The sequence below is a fragment of the Salvia splendens genome, chromosome 15 (genome assembly GCF_004379255.2).
Source record: "Salvia splendens isolate huo1 chromosome 15, SspV2, whole genome shotgun sequence".
Taxonomy (NCBI): domain Eukaryota; kingdom Viridiplantae; phylum Streptophyta; class Magnoliopsida; order Lamiales; family Lamiaceae; genus Salvia; species Salvia splendens.
The window spans coordinates 33,312,578-33,329,131 of NC_056046.1; the positions used below are offsets into that span (position 1 = coordinate 33,312,578).

The 16,554-nt window shown below is 40.6% G+C and overlaps 2 protein-coding genes and 2 long non-coding RNA genes across 4 annotated transcripts; 2 read left to right on the forward strand and 2 right to left on the reverse strand.

Annotated features, from left to right (window-relative positions):
• Nucleotides 1-10,055: 10,055 nt before the first annotated feature.
• On the forward strand, nt 10,056-10,465 carry LOC121767064 (norbelladine synthase-like). The gene is made up of 2 exons (XM_042163266.1): nt 10,056-10,239; nt 10,329-10,465. The coding sequence occupies exons 1-2, from the start codon at nt 10,056-10,058 to the stop codon at nt 10,463-10,465; spliced, it is 321 nt and encodes a 106-aa protein (XP_042019200.1).
• A 102-nt stretch (nt 10,466-10,567) lies between these two features.
• On the reverse strand, nt 10,568-11,255 carry LOC121766508. Its single transcript, XR_006043015.1, has 2 exons — nt 11,219-11,255; nt 10,568-11,154 (listed from the first exon to the last, which is right to left on the reverse strand). It is a non-coding gene; the product is annotated as an uncharacterized LOC121766508 (long non-coding RNA).
• A 28-nt stretch (nt 11,256-11,283) lies between these two features.
• LOC121766493 lies at nt 11,284-12,353 on the reverse strand. Its single transcript, XR_006042999.1, has 3 exons — nt 12,231-12,353; nt 11,784-11,847; nt 11,284-11,320 (listed from the first exon to the last, which is right to left on the reverse strand). It is a non-coding gene; the product is annotated as an uncharacterized LOC121766493 (long non-coding RNA).
• Nucleotides 12,354-15,601: 3,248 nt separating this feature from the next.
• LOC121766458 (norbelladine synthase-like) lies at nt 15,602-16,314 on the forward strand. The gene is made up of 2 exons (XM_042162740.1): nt 15,602-15,835; nt 15,916-16,314. Exons 1-2 carry the CDS (start codon nt 15,652-15,654, stop codon nt 16,212-16,214), a joined length of 483 nt encoding a protein of 160 aa, XP_042018674.1. The 5' UTR covers nt 15,602-15,651; the 3' UTR covers nt 16,215-16,314.
• The last annotated feature ends 240 nt before the right edge of the window (nt 16,315-16,554 follow it).

Genomic DNA, 16,554 nt, shown 5'->3' on the forward strand with positions numbered 1-16,554 from the left:
TCATAATGGCCATAACGAGTGCGAAAACAGTCTTAGGCACATCCTCTCGTCGGACCTTTAGTTGATGATACCCCTACCTCAAATCCATTTTTGAAAATACGCCCGCTCCTCGAAGTTGGTCAAATAAGTCGTCGATTCTTGGCAGTAGGTACTTATTCTTCAAAGTCAACTTGTTGAGTTCGCGATAGTCAATGCACATCCTCATCGTTCCATCCTTCTTCTTTACGAACAGAACAGGCGTTCCCCATGGTGATACACTAGGCCGAATAAATCCCAAGTCTAGCAGTTCTTGCAACTGAATCTTTAATTCAACCAACTCTTTAGGGGCCATTCGGTATGGTGCCTTCGATACTGGCACAGATCCGGGTTCCAAGTCAATCGTAAACTCCACTTGTCTGTCGGGCGGCGGTCCAGGTAGGTTTTCAGGGAACACATCGGGAAAGTCTCGCACTACTGCCTCGTCTTCCACTTTCAATTCCTTCTTTTCTTCTCCGTTTAAGTACACAAGATACGCCGAACGCCCTTTTCTTATCATCGTGGTTGCTTGTAAAGCAGAGATTATGGAGGTTCGCCGGTTCAAGGAAATCCCATGCAAGATGGTCGGCTCGTCGCCAGGAGCTCGAAAAGAAATCTGCCTCTCCTTACAGTGAATCATTGCGTGGTTCTCGGTCAGCCAATCCATTCCCAAAATTATGTCTACGTTCTCCAAAGGCATAACGTGCAAAAGTCGAGCTACTACTCCTAATTCTCCTAACACAAACTCTACGTTCGAGCAAGTTCGTACAATGTCAATCAGACCTCCAACAGGTGAAGACACGTTCAAAATCGGTTCAAGCTTAACAGTAGGAAGTTCTAGGGCATTCACACATGACATTGATATAAAAGAGTGCGAAGCACCCGTATCAAACAGCACAATAATAGGGAGTTGTTGGATCTTTCCCATACCTGCCAAGTTATCTTTGCCCTTATTGGCCTGTTGCTCCTCTCTTGGATTCCCTTTCAGTGCATATGCCCTTGCTGGTTGTGGGGCGACTTGCCGGATCGGTTGTGGTTGTTGCGGTGGTCTCTGTCCCTGCCCGTTCCTCGTTCCACCCTTGTTGTTGTTCGGGCACTCTCGGAACATGTGGCCATTCCCACCACAAGCAAAGCATCGGGTGCCTCCGACTCTACACTCCCCAACGTGGAACTTGGAGCACCGATTGCAGTAAGGTGTCCTTGGCTGATTTCCTCTTTGTTGTGGCACAACCTGTTGGCCAAAATTCTGAGGGTGGCAGAAAGTAGGATGGTGTCTCTTGTTGTCATACTGGGCTCGGTTTCCTTCCCACTTCCTCTTGTCTCGATAATTTTGTTGTTGTGTGGGTGGTGTAGGATTTGTCACTCTCTCATTCTTAGGAAATGCCTCTTCTACGTCCAAGGTGCAACTCAAAAGCTCGGCGTAAGGAACTCCTTGTCAGCTAGCCACGGCCACTCTTATCTCAGTCCTAAGGCCAGAGTGAAAGTTCGCGGCCATCTTCTCATCCGTGTCCACCAACTCAGGTGCATAACGAGTCATCTCGCAAAGTGCGCGGTCATATTCCGACACTGTCATATTTCCCTGCTTCAAAGTGTGGAACTCTGCCGTCTTGGCTCGTCGGTAGCTCATAGGGACGTACTTATTATATATCTCTTCCTTGAACTCATCCCAAGTCAAAGCCTCTCGGCAGGCGAGGTCCACTGTTCTTCGTCTAGTCTCCCACCAATGATCTGCTGGCCCAGTCAGTTGATAAGTCACGCATGCCAGACGTTCCCTGTCCGTGCACACCATGAACTCAAAGATGCGCTCGATCTCGCAGATCCAGGCCTCTGCCTTCTGTGGCTCTCCTAACCCATCAAACTTTGGGGGTTTCTCTTTGCGGAACGTCTTAATGTATTCCTTATCTTGAGGTTGTAGTGGAGGTGGCGGTGGAGGCGGGGGTTGACCTCCGATACTTCCCTCGGATCTTTCTTCCCCAGTACTTTCCACTCGTGGACCTCGGCCTGCCCCACGTCCACGTCCACGTCCTCGTCTCGGTGGCATTCTGATCCAAAATACAAATTAGTATCTTTGATAGTATTCGTTGTGATCAAAACTAAAACATAACTCGCTTGCATTTAAACATGGCACGAAACGATAAACCAAAAAAAAAACACGCAAGGTCGATCAAAACGTGGAACTTTTATAGAAGCTCGGAAAAGGAAACAAAACACTCGTTCGACTCAAAAACAAGAAACATACTACTTCTATTTAGTTCTAACAACTTAAAAGGAAAACGACATCGAACTAGCTATCGCTAACTTTCTTCCTCTGGGTCTTCTTCTTCCTCCGGATCCTCTTCCTCTTCCGGATCCTCTTCTTCTTCCAGGTCCTCTATCCCGTGATACTCATCAATCAGACGGAGGGCCTCGTCATCATCCATCATGTCCATCACATAGTCATCCTCGAAGCCCGGAACCATTCCTGCTCTTGCTCCAGCTTCGCCCCCTGCTACGAGTTCAATCTCGACCATGTGCTTGTCCTCCCATACTATCTCATCTTCCTTCTTCTCTGCCGACGGTGGTCGCTCAAAACGGGAGTCAACTAAAGCACACTTCAAGACCTTCAGAAAGCCTTTCATGTCGCCATCCATCCCGTCAATTCGTGGTTCGTACCACGTGAATCAGCTGGACGTTGCTTCCATCCAATCTTTCCAACTCTCGGGCATCAGCTCAACTAGTCTCCTTATGCCACCATAGGATGTCGCATGGTACCCGAGGACATCTCGCCACAGGGTTTCGAAGTGAGCGACGACCTCCCCTAGAGCTTTTCCTTCTTCTCTCTCGTAGCTTCGGTAATCGTGTATCGCCTGTCGCATTGGGTCACTATACTGGGAGCTCTTAAGTGCGGTTCGTTTCATCCGTGCCATCTACGCGAAGACGAAGATTTTCTTTAGTAACCGAAGATTCCTCAAACTACGTTTCAACTTGCTATTCGTGCTAAGTCTAAGGCTTGTCACGCATCACTAATGTGAGGACACCTAAAGGCTCACTATGTTCACATGCTTTTGTCATATCACTTATACACATATAACACATACTTAAGTCATCATGCCAATCGTGCTCATGTCTCACATACTCATACCTTAACAATATCACGTTAACACATACCACACGTGTTTAGATTATCTTGACAATCATGCTCATACTCCATAGAATCATACTATCACAACATCATATTCACGCACATAACACATGCTTAAATTTTCGTGGCAATCATGCTCATATTTCACATAATCATGTCATTACAATTCATCTTCATGCTTAGCGTTCATTTACCTGCATACACTTGCCAAACATCATCATCATATCATCATCAATTTCATACATCGATCTCACATTCATTCAACAACTTAAAACATACCTCACTTTCTTTGGTTGAGCGTGATGCTTTGGATGTTGAGCCTTCGTGACACTTCTAGGTGAATCGTTGCGTGGTTCTCGGTCAGCCAGGAGCTCGTCGCCAGGAGCTCCTAAAATGGTCGGCTCGTCGCCAGGAGCTCGAAAAGAAATCTGCCTCTCCTTACAGTGAATCGTTGCGTGGTTCTCGGTCAGCCAATCCATTCCCAAAATTATGTCTACGTTCTCCAAAGGCATAACGTGCAAAAGTCGAGCTACTACTCCTAATTCTCCTAACACAAACTCTACGTTCGAGCAAGTTCGTGCAATGTCAATCAGACCTCCAACAGGTGAAGACACGTTCAAAATCGGTTCAAGCTTAACAGTAGGAAGTTCTAGGGCATTCACACATGACATTGATATAAAAGAGTGCGAAGCACCCGTATCAAACAGCACAATAATAGGGAGTTGTTGGATCTTTCCCATACCTGCCAAGTTATCTTTGCCCTTATTGGCCTGTTGCTCCTCTCTTGGATTCCCTTTCAGTGCATATGCCCTTGCTGGTTGTGGGGCGACTTGCCGGATCGGTTGTGGTTGTTGCGGTGGTCTCTGTCCCTGCCCGTTCCTCGTTCCACCCTTGTTGTTGTTCGGGCACTCTCGGAACATGTGGCCATTCCCACCACAAGCAAAGCATCGGGTGCCTCCGACTCTACACTCCCCAACGTGGAACTTGGAGCACCGATTGCAGTAAGGTGTCCTTGGCTGATTTCCTCTTTGTTGTGGCACAACCTGTTGGCCAAAATTCTGAGGGTGGCGGAAAGTAGGATGGTGTCTTGTTGTCATACTGGGCTCGGTTTCCTTCCCACTTCCTCTTGTCTCGATAATTTTGTTGTTGTGTGGGTGGTGTAGGATTTGTCACTCTCTCATTCTTAGGAAGTGCCTCTTCTACGTCCAAGGTGCAACTCAAAAGCTCGGCGTAAGGAACTCCTTGTCAGCTAGCCACGGCCACTCTTATCTCAGTCCTAAGGCCAGAGTGAAAGTTCGCGGCCATCTTCTCATCCGTGTCCACCAACTCAGGTGCATAACGAGTCATCTCGCAAAGTGCGCGGTCATATTCCGACACTGTCATATTTCCCTGCTTCAAAGTGTGGAACTCTGCCGTCTTGGCTCGTCGGTAGCTCATAGGGACGTACTTATTATATATCTCTTCCTTGAACTCATCCCAAGTCAAAGCCTCTCGGCAGGCGGGGTCCACTGTTCTTCGTCTAGTCTCCCACCAATGATCTGCTGGCCCAGTCAGTTGATAAGTCACGCATGCCAGACGCTCCCTGTCCGTGCACACCATGAACTCAAAGATGCGCTCGATCTCGCGGATCCAGGCCTCTACCTTCTGTGGCTCTCCTAACCCATCAAACTTTGGGGGTTTCTCTTTGCGGAACGTCTTAATGTATTCCTTATCTTGAGGTTGTAGTGGAGGTGGCGGTGGAGGCGGGGGTTGACCTCCGATACTTCCCTCGGATCTTTCTTCCCCAGTACTTTCCACTCGTGGACCTCGGCCTGCCCCACGTCCACGTCCACATCCTCGTCTCGGTGACATTCTGATCCAAAATACAAATTAGTATATTTGATAGTATTCGTTGTGATCAAAACCAAAACATAACTCGCTTGCATTTAAACATGGCACGAAACGATAAACCAAAAAAAAACACGCAAGGTCGATCAAAACGTGGAACTTTTATAGAAGCTCGGAAAAGGAAACAAAACACTCGTTCGACTCAAAAATAGGAAACATACTACTTCTATTTAGTTCTAACAACTTAAAAGGAAAACGACATCGAACTAGCTATCGCTAACTTTCTTCCTCTGGGTCTTCTTCTTCCTCCGGATCCTCTTCCTCTTCCGGATCCTCTTCTTCTTCCAGGTCCTCTATCCCGTGATACTCATCAATCAGACGGAGGGCCTCGTCATCATCCATCATGTCCATCACATAGTCATCCTCGAAGCCCGGAACCATTCCTGCTCTTGCTCCGGCTTCGCCCCCTGCTACGAGTTCAATCTCGACCATGTGCTTGTCCTCCCATACTATCTCATCTTCCTTCTTCTCTGCCGACGGTGGTCGCTCAAAACGGGAGTCAACTAAAGCACACTTCAAGACCTTCAGAAAGCCTTTCATGTCGCCATCCATCCCGTCAATTCGTGGTTCGTACCACGTGAATCAGCTGGACGTTGCTTCCATCCAATCTTTCCAACTCTCGGGCATCAGCTCAACTAGTCTCCTTATGCCACCATAGGATGTCTCATGGTACCCGAGGACATCTCGCCACAGGGTTTCGAAGTGAGCGACGACCTCCCCTAGAGCTTTTCCTTCTTCTCTCTCGTAGCTTCGGTAATCGTGTATCACCTGTCGCATTCGGTCACTATACTGGGAGCTCTTAAGTGCGGTTCGTTTCATCCGTGCCATCTACGCGAAGACGAAGATTTTCTTTAGTAACCGAAGATTCCTCAAACTACGTTTCAACTTGCTATTCGTGCTAAGTCTAAGGCTTGTCACGCATCACTAATGTGAGGACACCTAAAGGCTCACTATGTTCACATGCTTTTGTCATATCACTTATACACATATAACACATACTTAAGTCATCATGCCAATCGTGCTCATGTCTCACATACTCATACCTTAACAATATCACGTTAACACATACCACACGTGTTTAGATTATTTTGACAATCATGCTCATACTCCACAGAATCATACTATCACAACATCATATTCACGCACATAACACATGCTTAAATTTTCATGGCAATCATGCTCATATTTCACATAATCATGTCATTACAATTCATCTTCATGCTTAGCGTTCATTTACCTGCATACACTTGCCAAACATCATCATCATATCATCATCAATTTCATACATCGATCTCACATTCATTCAACAACTTAAAACATACCTCACTTTCTTTGGTTGAGCGTGATGCTTTGGATGTTGAGCCTTCGTGACACTTCTAGTCTAAGGTTTACTATTCTAGACTTACGGTGAAAGAAGACTCTCGGACCAGAGCGAAAGAAACGAAGCTCTGATACCACTCAGTCACGGCCGCCCTTACTAAGGATATCAAGGACGGGGAAATCGCGACTAAGGGAGGGACTAAGAAGCGGGGAAGAAATGAGGGACGCACAAAAAATGGACACTTAAGGCAAAAGTCAATTAATTTCTAAAAGAACAAATGTTTAGACCACAAAACGCTTTAGTTTTTAAAGTAAGCAGCGGAATTCAAAATATCTAAGTGTTTTACACAGCCAAAACCATACAACGTAAAGTAAATTCTTATGACATAAGTTTCAATAAATAGCAGCGGAAAAGAGTTATCAAAAGAGAGTCATAGGATGACGCCTATGCATGAAGACACAACGCATCCAATTTTCCTATGCCGACTCAACATCCATTGCCACATCCCGCTCAACCTGCACATAAGGAAAACATATGCAGGGCTGAGTATTTGATATACTCAGTGAACACGTGCCAAAGTATTTTATATAAGTTATGTCATCCATACCATAGTGAACTCGAGTTTTACGTTTATTTAAAAGAAAATATCACGAGTATCACAAAAACATTTTCATACACTGGCCAGTCAAACAATCTCCCCACTTTCGCATCACAAACCAACAATCACATCATTATCCACAGTGTGACGAAAGTGTGGCCACACTATTCGCCCACGAGACCGGCCGACTAGCTAAGACGGCTCCCGATCCCACCAGTGTACACAGCCTGATAGGGTTTGCGGCCCTACTCAGACCCGCATTCGTTTCACACAAAGTCATATAGCCTAACGGAGTAACCTCAGACGAACTAGACATCAGGCACACAATCTCAACATCAAAACTGTCCATGGCATGACATAACACTTTAAACCACCCTTATAGCTCCACAATCATACTTTAGAAAAATAAAAGAGTTTTCACTTAAAGAAAGCCCACCTCGCTTGCTTAGATATCACAAAACACAATTCAATGTAACTCTCGCTCCTTGTGCTCACGTACGCACGACAACCCTTATCAACAACACAATAAAATCAGCCCTTCATCACAACCATTATCATGCATGCCCTAACGTTCCTTTCATCGTCTCTTTAATTTTTACCCATCCCAAACGTTTATCAATACAAGGAAACACACCATAGCATACATCAACAAACAACACATCACTTCATCATAGAATGAGTTCCTTAACACATATGCATCATGTATATCCTTCAAGACTTAACAACAAAGATTATTTTTGTAAGATAGAAATCTGGCAGAACAGCGCAATCATTTTGTAAAAATTATTAAACATTCATCCGATCTCCGTTGGGGCTGAAATTTTCCAAAAATACATTAGACACATCAAACATCATACAGTTAAAATTTCACATCAAACTCACATCTTTAGGTCGGTCAAATCAAAAACGAAACTTACTTGACGAGAATACAAATTCTGGCAGAACTGCGCAGTCAAATTAAAAAATTCATTAAAAATTCATTTTTCGTCCAAAACGGCTGAAATTTTCACACAACACAGAAAACACCTTGAAATTTACCCAGTTAAAAATTTGCACCAAAATACGAACGTTTATTCGGTCAAACACACATCAGAATCTACTGCCCGAACACCACAGTTTTCATGCTTCACAATTTCGAATTAGGGTTTCTCAAATATTCATCTAAACACATATATTCATGCTTCTAACACATAATCATGCTTCAAAAAGATTTCATAATCATATTCTCATATATTCACATAGCATTTACCACAAATCGTCCGCAAATTCATTCATATACAACCATAAACGCATACACACATCTTTTCTTGTGCAATCAAACAATTCCCCCCGATTAAAACTTAGATCTACGATCTCTACACTCACTATATGCATGAATGAATCAAAATCAAGGTTCCAATGGAAGGGATGAGGAAAAGTGAAATAAATATACCTTTCTTGATCAAAACGAACGGTAGAAACAAAGATTGATGCGATTCTTTGGTGTACCTTGAAGTTTCAACTCCAATTGATGCAAGAACAAGGATGAATGGAGGATTTTTGGAGAGAATGAAGAGAGGGAGGAGAGAGGCGTGTGAGGAGAGAATGAGGGAGAGGGAGGCGTGTGAAAATAGTGGCTAGGGTTAGGGTTTAGTCTATTTTATGTACTAGGTTTAATTCACACCCAATTAAAATAATTAAATTGTGGAAGGAATAAAATAAAATCCCACAATATGGATCAAATAAAAATTGTTTAATTAATTATAGTGATGCTAGGGTTAGGGTTTAGTCTATTTTTTTATAGTGATGCTCCCGTCTTTGTCGGTTAATTTCAATAAATTGTTTAATTAATTATAGAATGACTGCCAATCTCTGCAGTTGCTACCACGTAATATGCATGTTAAAAATTTGTACACGAAGTTATGTACTTAGCCATGTATGATAATAATAATATTATCATAATTTATATCCTTTTTTTATTCTAGGTGGGTTAGATAGACCACGAGGAATTCAAAGATATTAGACAAAAATAATAAATTCATGGGCCGACTAATAAACATAAACTTCCTAGCCCGTTTGTCCATTATTCTAGGTGGGTTAGATAGACCACAGGGGATTCATGTTATTGGAAAAAAAATAATAAATTCATGGGCTGACTAATAAACATAAATTTCCTAGCCTGTTTATCCATACTATATTTTTTCGTAAGTAATATTTAGTTATATTATAATCCAAAATTGTCAAAGTATTAGATGCAAGTGGTACCATGATAAAGATTCGAATCGATTAGATATATATGCATCACATCAATGAGGAGTAATGACAAATTAATACGACCTAACTTCACATTCCTCCACCTACCCAACTAATTTTCCTAACACTGAATTTAGAGTAAAATAAAGTGAATCAATTAGTAGTATAATTCTTATAATCTCAACACAAATATAGGGAGTAATTAAATTGAATTTAGTGTTTCTGGTATTAAATGATCATTTGAAGGACATGAAAAATGAAGTTAGGTATATCAGTTATTTTTCACTTTTCACTTGTCCAAAAACCGCATGCGACACGCGGCTGAGCAGAGCCGCTTCCAGCTCCTTCCCCAGCGGCACGGCCCCTGGCATAACCATACTAATCGAGCTCAGGTCGAAGTTATCCACCAACGGAATTATTAGTAACATAAATGTTCCATATATTTATTAGTGTGATGGTTGAATTTGTCGAAGAATTATTTCACCTATGAAACATAAATCAATTATGTCTTGAACTAGCCTTTTCAAGTGATGTTTCAAAGATAATAAAGATGATTTTTATATTTCTACGACCGAGGGCTATATTTGTAAATTCTATGTAATTTAAGATTGAAATAGTGTTGCACATATTATTATCACTGAATTTTTCATGATAATAAAGCAGTCATTTTCTGCCTTAATTCTACGGGCCCTTGCCCATTAAACGAGTCACACAGAAAATTTAACCAACAAATCAAACACTATATTGGGCCGTTAAATGCACTATGAATGTCCCTATTTACCAATTCAACCACACCCTTATTTTATAAATAATAACCCTCTCAATCTCAATTCCTCTTTGTAGTGCATAGACATCACATCCGCCACAACCGGAAATCGAAGATGTACGGAACAATGTCCGCTGAGATGACGGTTGATGTACCGGCAACCGAAGCGCGGAAGCTCTACGGCACACTACAACTCCCCAAAGTGGCGGAGGAAGCCAACTCCGACTTTATCAGCCGGGTCGACGTCGTCCAAGGGGACGGCGGCGCCGGAACCATTCTCGAAGTCTTTTTCCATCCAGGTACCATCCACATCCAGTTCAATCAACTTCCACTAGATTTATGTAATTATGCTAATTAATTTAATTGATTAATTGATCATGGATGGGAGGAGGAATGGAGTCGTTCAAGGAGAAATTCATGGTGGTGGATAACGAGAAGCGTGTGAAGGAGGCAGAGGTTGTGGACGGTGGATTTCTGGATCTAGGGTTCACGATGTATCGTATCAGATTCAATGTGATAGACTAACTACTTGATTAAACCACGGAACAGTAAATCATTTTAACATTCATTATAACTAGGCACATGGAACAATATTTAAAAGCGAGAAATTAAACTACGACAGTGAACTTGAAGATCCGAAAACAAAAGAACTTTGATTCCAGAATAGATCTCGTCCAAAACGAAAACTAGCTACGAAATTGAAAGAACATAAAGCTAGTAAAGGCCGAGCGATTCTCGGTCGGAAACTGGAAACTGTGCCGGACAGAACTGAAGCCTCTATCGCACTGAATCACTTACGCTTCACTAACTGAAATTCTAAACTAAGCTAGCTAAGAACTGGAATGAAAGTTAACTAAACTAAGCTAAAACTAAGAACTAACTAGAAAGTGGATAAAGGATTCTCTATTGTGGTGTCGCAGCCTCTATTTATAGGCACGCCGCAGCGATCCTCCAGCAGGGATAACAACCTTGTCGGCGAATATTCGCTTTCTTTCAGGACCGCGCGTCTCTTTGGTCGACACGTATTCCTCTTTCTAGAAGACAGTGGTCCCTTCATAGCAGGATGGTGTCCTTTGTATCGGCACGTGTCCTCTTCTCTTTGCCAATGGTCCCCGCCTAATTGCTTGATCACTCCCCTTCATCAATCTCCCTGATTTCTTGGCCTTTTGCGTCCTTTGTGCCGACTTGAGTTTAGCCTTGATGCCTTGGTCAAGCTGCATTCCTGCACTTTTAACACTTGTTTTCCGCAATAAACAGATCAAGTGGCTTACTTTTTACCCTTTAAACCGATGCATGAAATGAGCCATATAAGAGTTTCAAGACAATCACAACATTTTAATTAAGTTGCTCAACACCGCCAACCGCTGGTCGCCGCTTAACCTGCACATAGGGAAAACACATACAAGGCTGAGTTAGTACTCAGTGGACTTATGCCGAAAACAGTTTATCAAAGTATTATTTATCATGCCATTTTCAAGTGTCAATCGGGGTTTTATCTTTAGAAAGGCCCGAAGCACCAAAATATTTCCTTCGTTCAAAAGTCACGGTCGCGCAACCATTTTTCTCATCGACGTTTACCATATCCTCATTCTACATGACAAGGAATGCGGCCGTAAACCAGGTCACTAGACCGGCCAACCCGTACGCTGACACACGGTCTAACATTGGTGTACACTAATCCAAGTAGGGTTTGCTGCCCTACGAGGATCCGAATTCGATTTAATAATAGTGGCAAGGCCACAACGGATAGGCACGACAAAACAAATCACGGCATGATAAACACAGATTTCATTCTCAACGATAAAGATTTAGGACGTTGTCCTTATTTTAAAAGAAAGCCCACCTCGACTGCTTAGATCTCAAGTACTTTCTTCCCTTTGCTATCATGCTTTGAGCGCGATTATCACCTTTAAATAATATGTATCACAAATCAGTCTCGATTAACGACTCAAAATCATGCATATCCCCAAACGTTTCCCTTTTCCCATTGATTTGTTTTATATTAATATTCACAATCAAGACATGCTCTTCATATCAATTTATTCATACTACAACACCAGATCTATCATCAAAACATGGTCACACATGAGTGTTCTTCACACAACACACATCACACGCACACACACGCACACACGCGCGGCATACACACATGCACAACACTTCTAATTCACCAATTGTTTCCCTTTTCGCTCGATCTATATGCATGAGGGTTCAAGAACACCAATTAATCGGTTAGATAGATCAAAAAAACCTTTTCTTGATAGAAACGAACGGTAGAACAAAGTATTACCCTTGATTCTTCAACAATTCTTGAGTTTCAACTTCAATTCTTTGCAAAGAATGAAGAATTCTTGGAGAAAAGTAGAAGAAAAATTGAGAGTGAGAGGGAGAGTGGAGAGTGGAGTGAGGGAGAGAAGTAGGCGTGTATTTAGTGGGGGCTAGGGTTAGGTTTTCTCTCTTATTTATAGAGTGCAAGAATATATTTCCATAATTAATTAAATAAAGATTTGGGAAGATATGGGAGAGAGAAAGTGGCGTTAATTCTGGTAGAGAAATAAGGGATTTCGACTTCTACGTTGTTTAATCAGCATATGAATTAATTTGGAATTTACTTGGAATATCACAAAGTAGAATAAAATATCACGGAGCAGAATAAAGTAGGCGATTTTTATTCCTCTCCCACAAGGAATTAAATTCAAATCCTAATTTAAATAGGATATGGCAAGATCTCCTTAGATATGGTAAGATTTCCTAGGATATTTATATTTATTCATGGAAGGGAATAAATAAGGGATCAAATAATATAATAAAATAATTCCTTCTCCCATAAATAGGAGATTTTCGAAATCTCCATAGTATAAGCATAGGGGTCGAAAATTTCATGGAGGAAATGGAGAATAATCGGACTTTGGATTTAATTTGGATGAATATCCCAAGCAAATAATTAAATCCAAGAAAATAGAATTCCTTTCCATAAATCATAGTGGTTGAAAATTCCAAGAAAAATATGTATGATATTTATTGATGAACGAATTTAATCTCACTCGCCCTTAGGAAATAATTCACCACAATATATTTCACCCCGCATCATAATTCACACGGTCACGTCACATATTCAACGATATTGACCATTCAACGACCACGTCATTTCTTCAATAGTATTGACTAATCAACTGCCACGTCATATACTCAACGGATTTGACTATTCAAACCAAATCTCAACTCCAAATCGCAATTAGGTCACAAAGAATTCATGCATTTAATTCACTCATCATTTAATCCACATACTTCACGGCATTAAAAGCATTTAATGCAAAAATTTTATGGTTCGAAAATTAGGGTTCAGAGAGTGGGGCGTTACAAGATCTCACTTGCATATGTTCCGACGACGTTCGGATGATGAAATTTGATGATTTTTGTTTCAGTTTTCGTATATGTTGATAAGCATATTTTTTATCAACAAATACATAAAAAAATCTCATATAATGCATATAAAATCTCAATATATTGCATGTAAAATTTCAATATAATACATGTGAAATCTCAGTAAAACTGTGTTGATATTTTGTCTACTATTTATTGAGAATCGTAAGATTTAATCTCATCCACTCATTTTAAAATCTAAGGGTGGAGATTTGGTCTTGATTTTGGATTATGATGCTATAAGCAATAGAAGAGGACCCCATCTCTATAATAAATATATGTATGTATGTGAATGTAAATACAAAATAGGGGGTGTTACAACAATTGATCTATGTCAGTAGGTGAAATAATTCTGCGACACGTTCTACCATTACACTAATAAAAATATGAAACATCTATGTCAAAAATAATTCCGTTGGTGGATAACTTCGACCTGAGCTCGATTAGGATGGTTCTGTCTGGGGCGGTGCCGCTGGGGAAGAAGCTGGAAGTCGCAGACGGTTTTGGACAGGTTAAAATTGAAAAATAACTTATATTCCTCACTTCATTTTTCACGTCCTTTAAATGATCATTTAATACCGGAAACACTAAATTCAATTTAATTAGTCCCTATATTTGTGTAGAGATTATAAGAATTATACTGCTAATTGATTTACGTTATTTTACTCTAAATTCGGTGTTAGGAAAATTAGTTGGGTAGGTGGAGGAATGTGAAGTTAAGTCGGATTTACTTGTCATTACTCCCTATTGATGTACTGCATATATAACTAATCGATTTGAATCCTTATTATGGTACACTTGCATCTAATACTTTGTCAATTTTGATTTATAATATAACTAAATGCACGGTTCCTAGAGAGAGAAATTGCACCGAATTTTCAACAAATTCAACATTTATTTATTGAACAATAGAATGGCATACTTAATTTGATTTCATTTTATTTAACCCCTTTTTTTATAGTGATGATCCCATCTTAGTCTGATAATTTCAATAAATTGTGTAATTAATTATAGAATGGCTGCAAATATCTGCAGTTGCTACCACGTAACATGCATGTTAAAAATTTGTACAAGAAGTTATGTACTTAGCCATGTATGATAATAATAATAATATTATCATAATTTATATACTTTTTTATTCTAGGTGGGTTAGATAGACCACGAGGAATTCAAAGATATTAGACAAAAATAATAAATTCCTGGGCCGACTAATAAACATAAATTTCCTAGCCCGTTTGTCCATTATTCTAGGTGGGTCAGGTAGACCACAAGGAATTCATGATATTGGAAAGAAATAATAAATTCATGGGCTGACTAATAAACATAAATTTCCTAGCCTGTTTGTCCATACTATATTTTTTCGTAAGTTATATTTAGTTATATTATAATTCAAAATTGTCAAAGTATTAGATGCAAGTGGTACCATGATAAAGATTCGAATCGATTAGATATATATACATCACATCAATGAGGAGTAATGACAAATTAATCCGACCTAACTTCACATTCCTCCACCTACCCGACTAATTTTCCTAATACTGAATTTAGAGTAAAACAAAGTAAATCAATTAGTAGTACAATTCTTATAATCTCAACACAAATATAGGGAGTAATTAAATTGAATTTAGTGTTTCTGGTATTAAATGATCATTTGAAGGACATGAAAAATGAAGTTAGGCATATCAGTTATTTTTCACTTTTCACCTGTCCAAAAACTGCATACGACACGCGGCTCAGCATAGCCGCTTCCAGCTCCTTCCCCAGCGGCGCCGCCCCCGGCATAACCATCCTAATCGAGCTCAGGTCGAAGTTATCCACCAGATTACTAGTGACATAGATGTTTCATATTTTTATTAGTGTGATGGTTGAATTTGTCGCATAATTATTTCACCTATGAAAATATATCAATTATGTCTTGAACTAGTCTTTTCAAGTGATGTTTAAAAGCTAATAAAGATGATTTTTTATATTTCTACGGCCGAGGGCTATATTTGTAAATTCTATGTAATTTAAGATTGAAATAGTGTTGCACATATTATTATCACTGAATTTTTCATGATAATAAAGCAGTCATTTTCAGCCTTAATTCAACGGGCCCTTGCCCATTAAACGAGTCACACAGAAAATTTAACCAACAAATCAAACACTATATTGGGCCGTTAAATGCACTATGAATGCCCCTATTTACCAATTCAACCGCGCCCTTATTTTATAAATAATAACACTCTTAATCTCAACTTCTCTCTGTAGTGCATAGACATCACATCCGCCACAACCGGAAATTGAAGATGTACGGAACAATGTCCGTTGAGATGACGGTTGATGTACCGGCAACTGAAGCGTGGAAGCTCTACGGCACTCTACAGCTCCCCAAAGTGGCGGAGGAAGCCAACTCCGACTTTATCAGCCGGGTCGACGTCGTCCAAGGGGACGGCGGCGCCGGAACCATTCTCGAGGTCGTTTTCCGTCCAGGTACCATCCACATTCAGTTCAATCAACTTCCGCTAGATTTATGTAATTATCCTACTTAATTTAATTGATTAATTGAGCAGGGATGGGAGGGGGAATGAAGTCGTTCAAGGAGAAATTCATGGTGGTGGATAACGAGAAGCGTGTGAAGGAGGCAGAGGTTGTGGAAGGTGGATTTCTGGATCTAGGGTTCACGTTGTATCGTATGAGATTCAATGTGATAGAGGTGGAGGGAAACGAGAAGCAGTGTATAACTCGATCTACGATCGAGTACGAGCTCAAAGAAGAAGCTGCAGCGAATGTTGAAATCGCTTCCATTAAACCATTCACTGGCCTCATGCTACTCTGTGCTAAGTATTTGCTCCGCAACAATGACAATTGATCAACTATAGCTGCAACAATGACAATTGATCTACTATTACCTTGGGACTGCGTGTTTTACTTTCATGTTTGCTAAAATAAATTTCTATCCTCCTACTATATATCTCTGTATTTCATTTTCTCTTTTTCCATACTTTTAATAACAACAATCAATATGAATCTACATATTTTATCAACTCATAACTATGAAATCTTGAAAAAGCTGCCTCAAGAAAATCCTACTCCTTACATTAGCTATTAAAAGTCACACTTTATCCACCACGAATTTTAAAAAATGTTAATAGAAAGTGAATTGAAAATATTAATGAAATGGGAGTCATACTCTTTGATACACTCGGTTT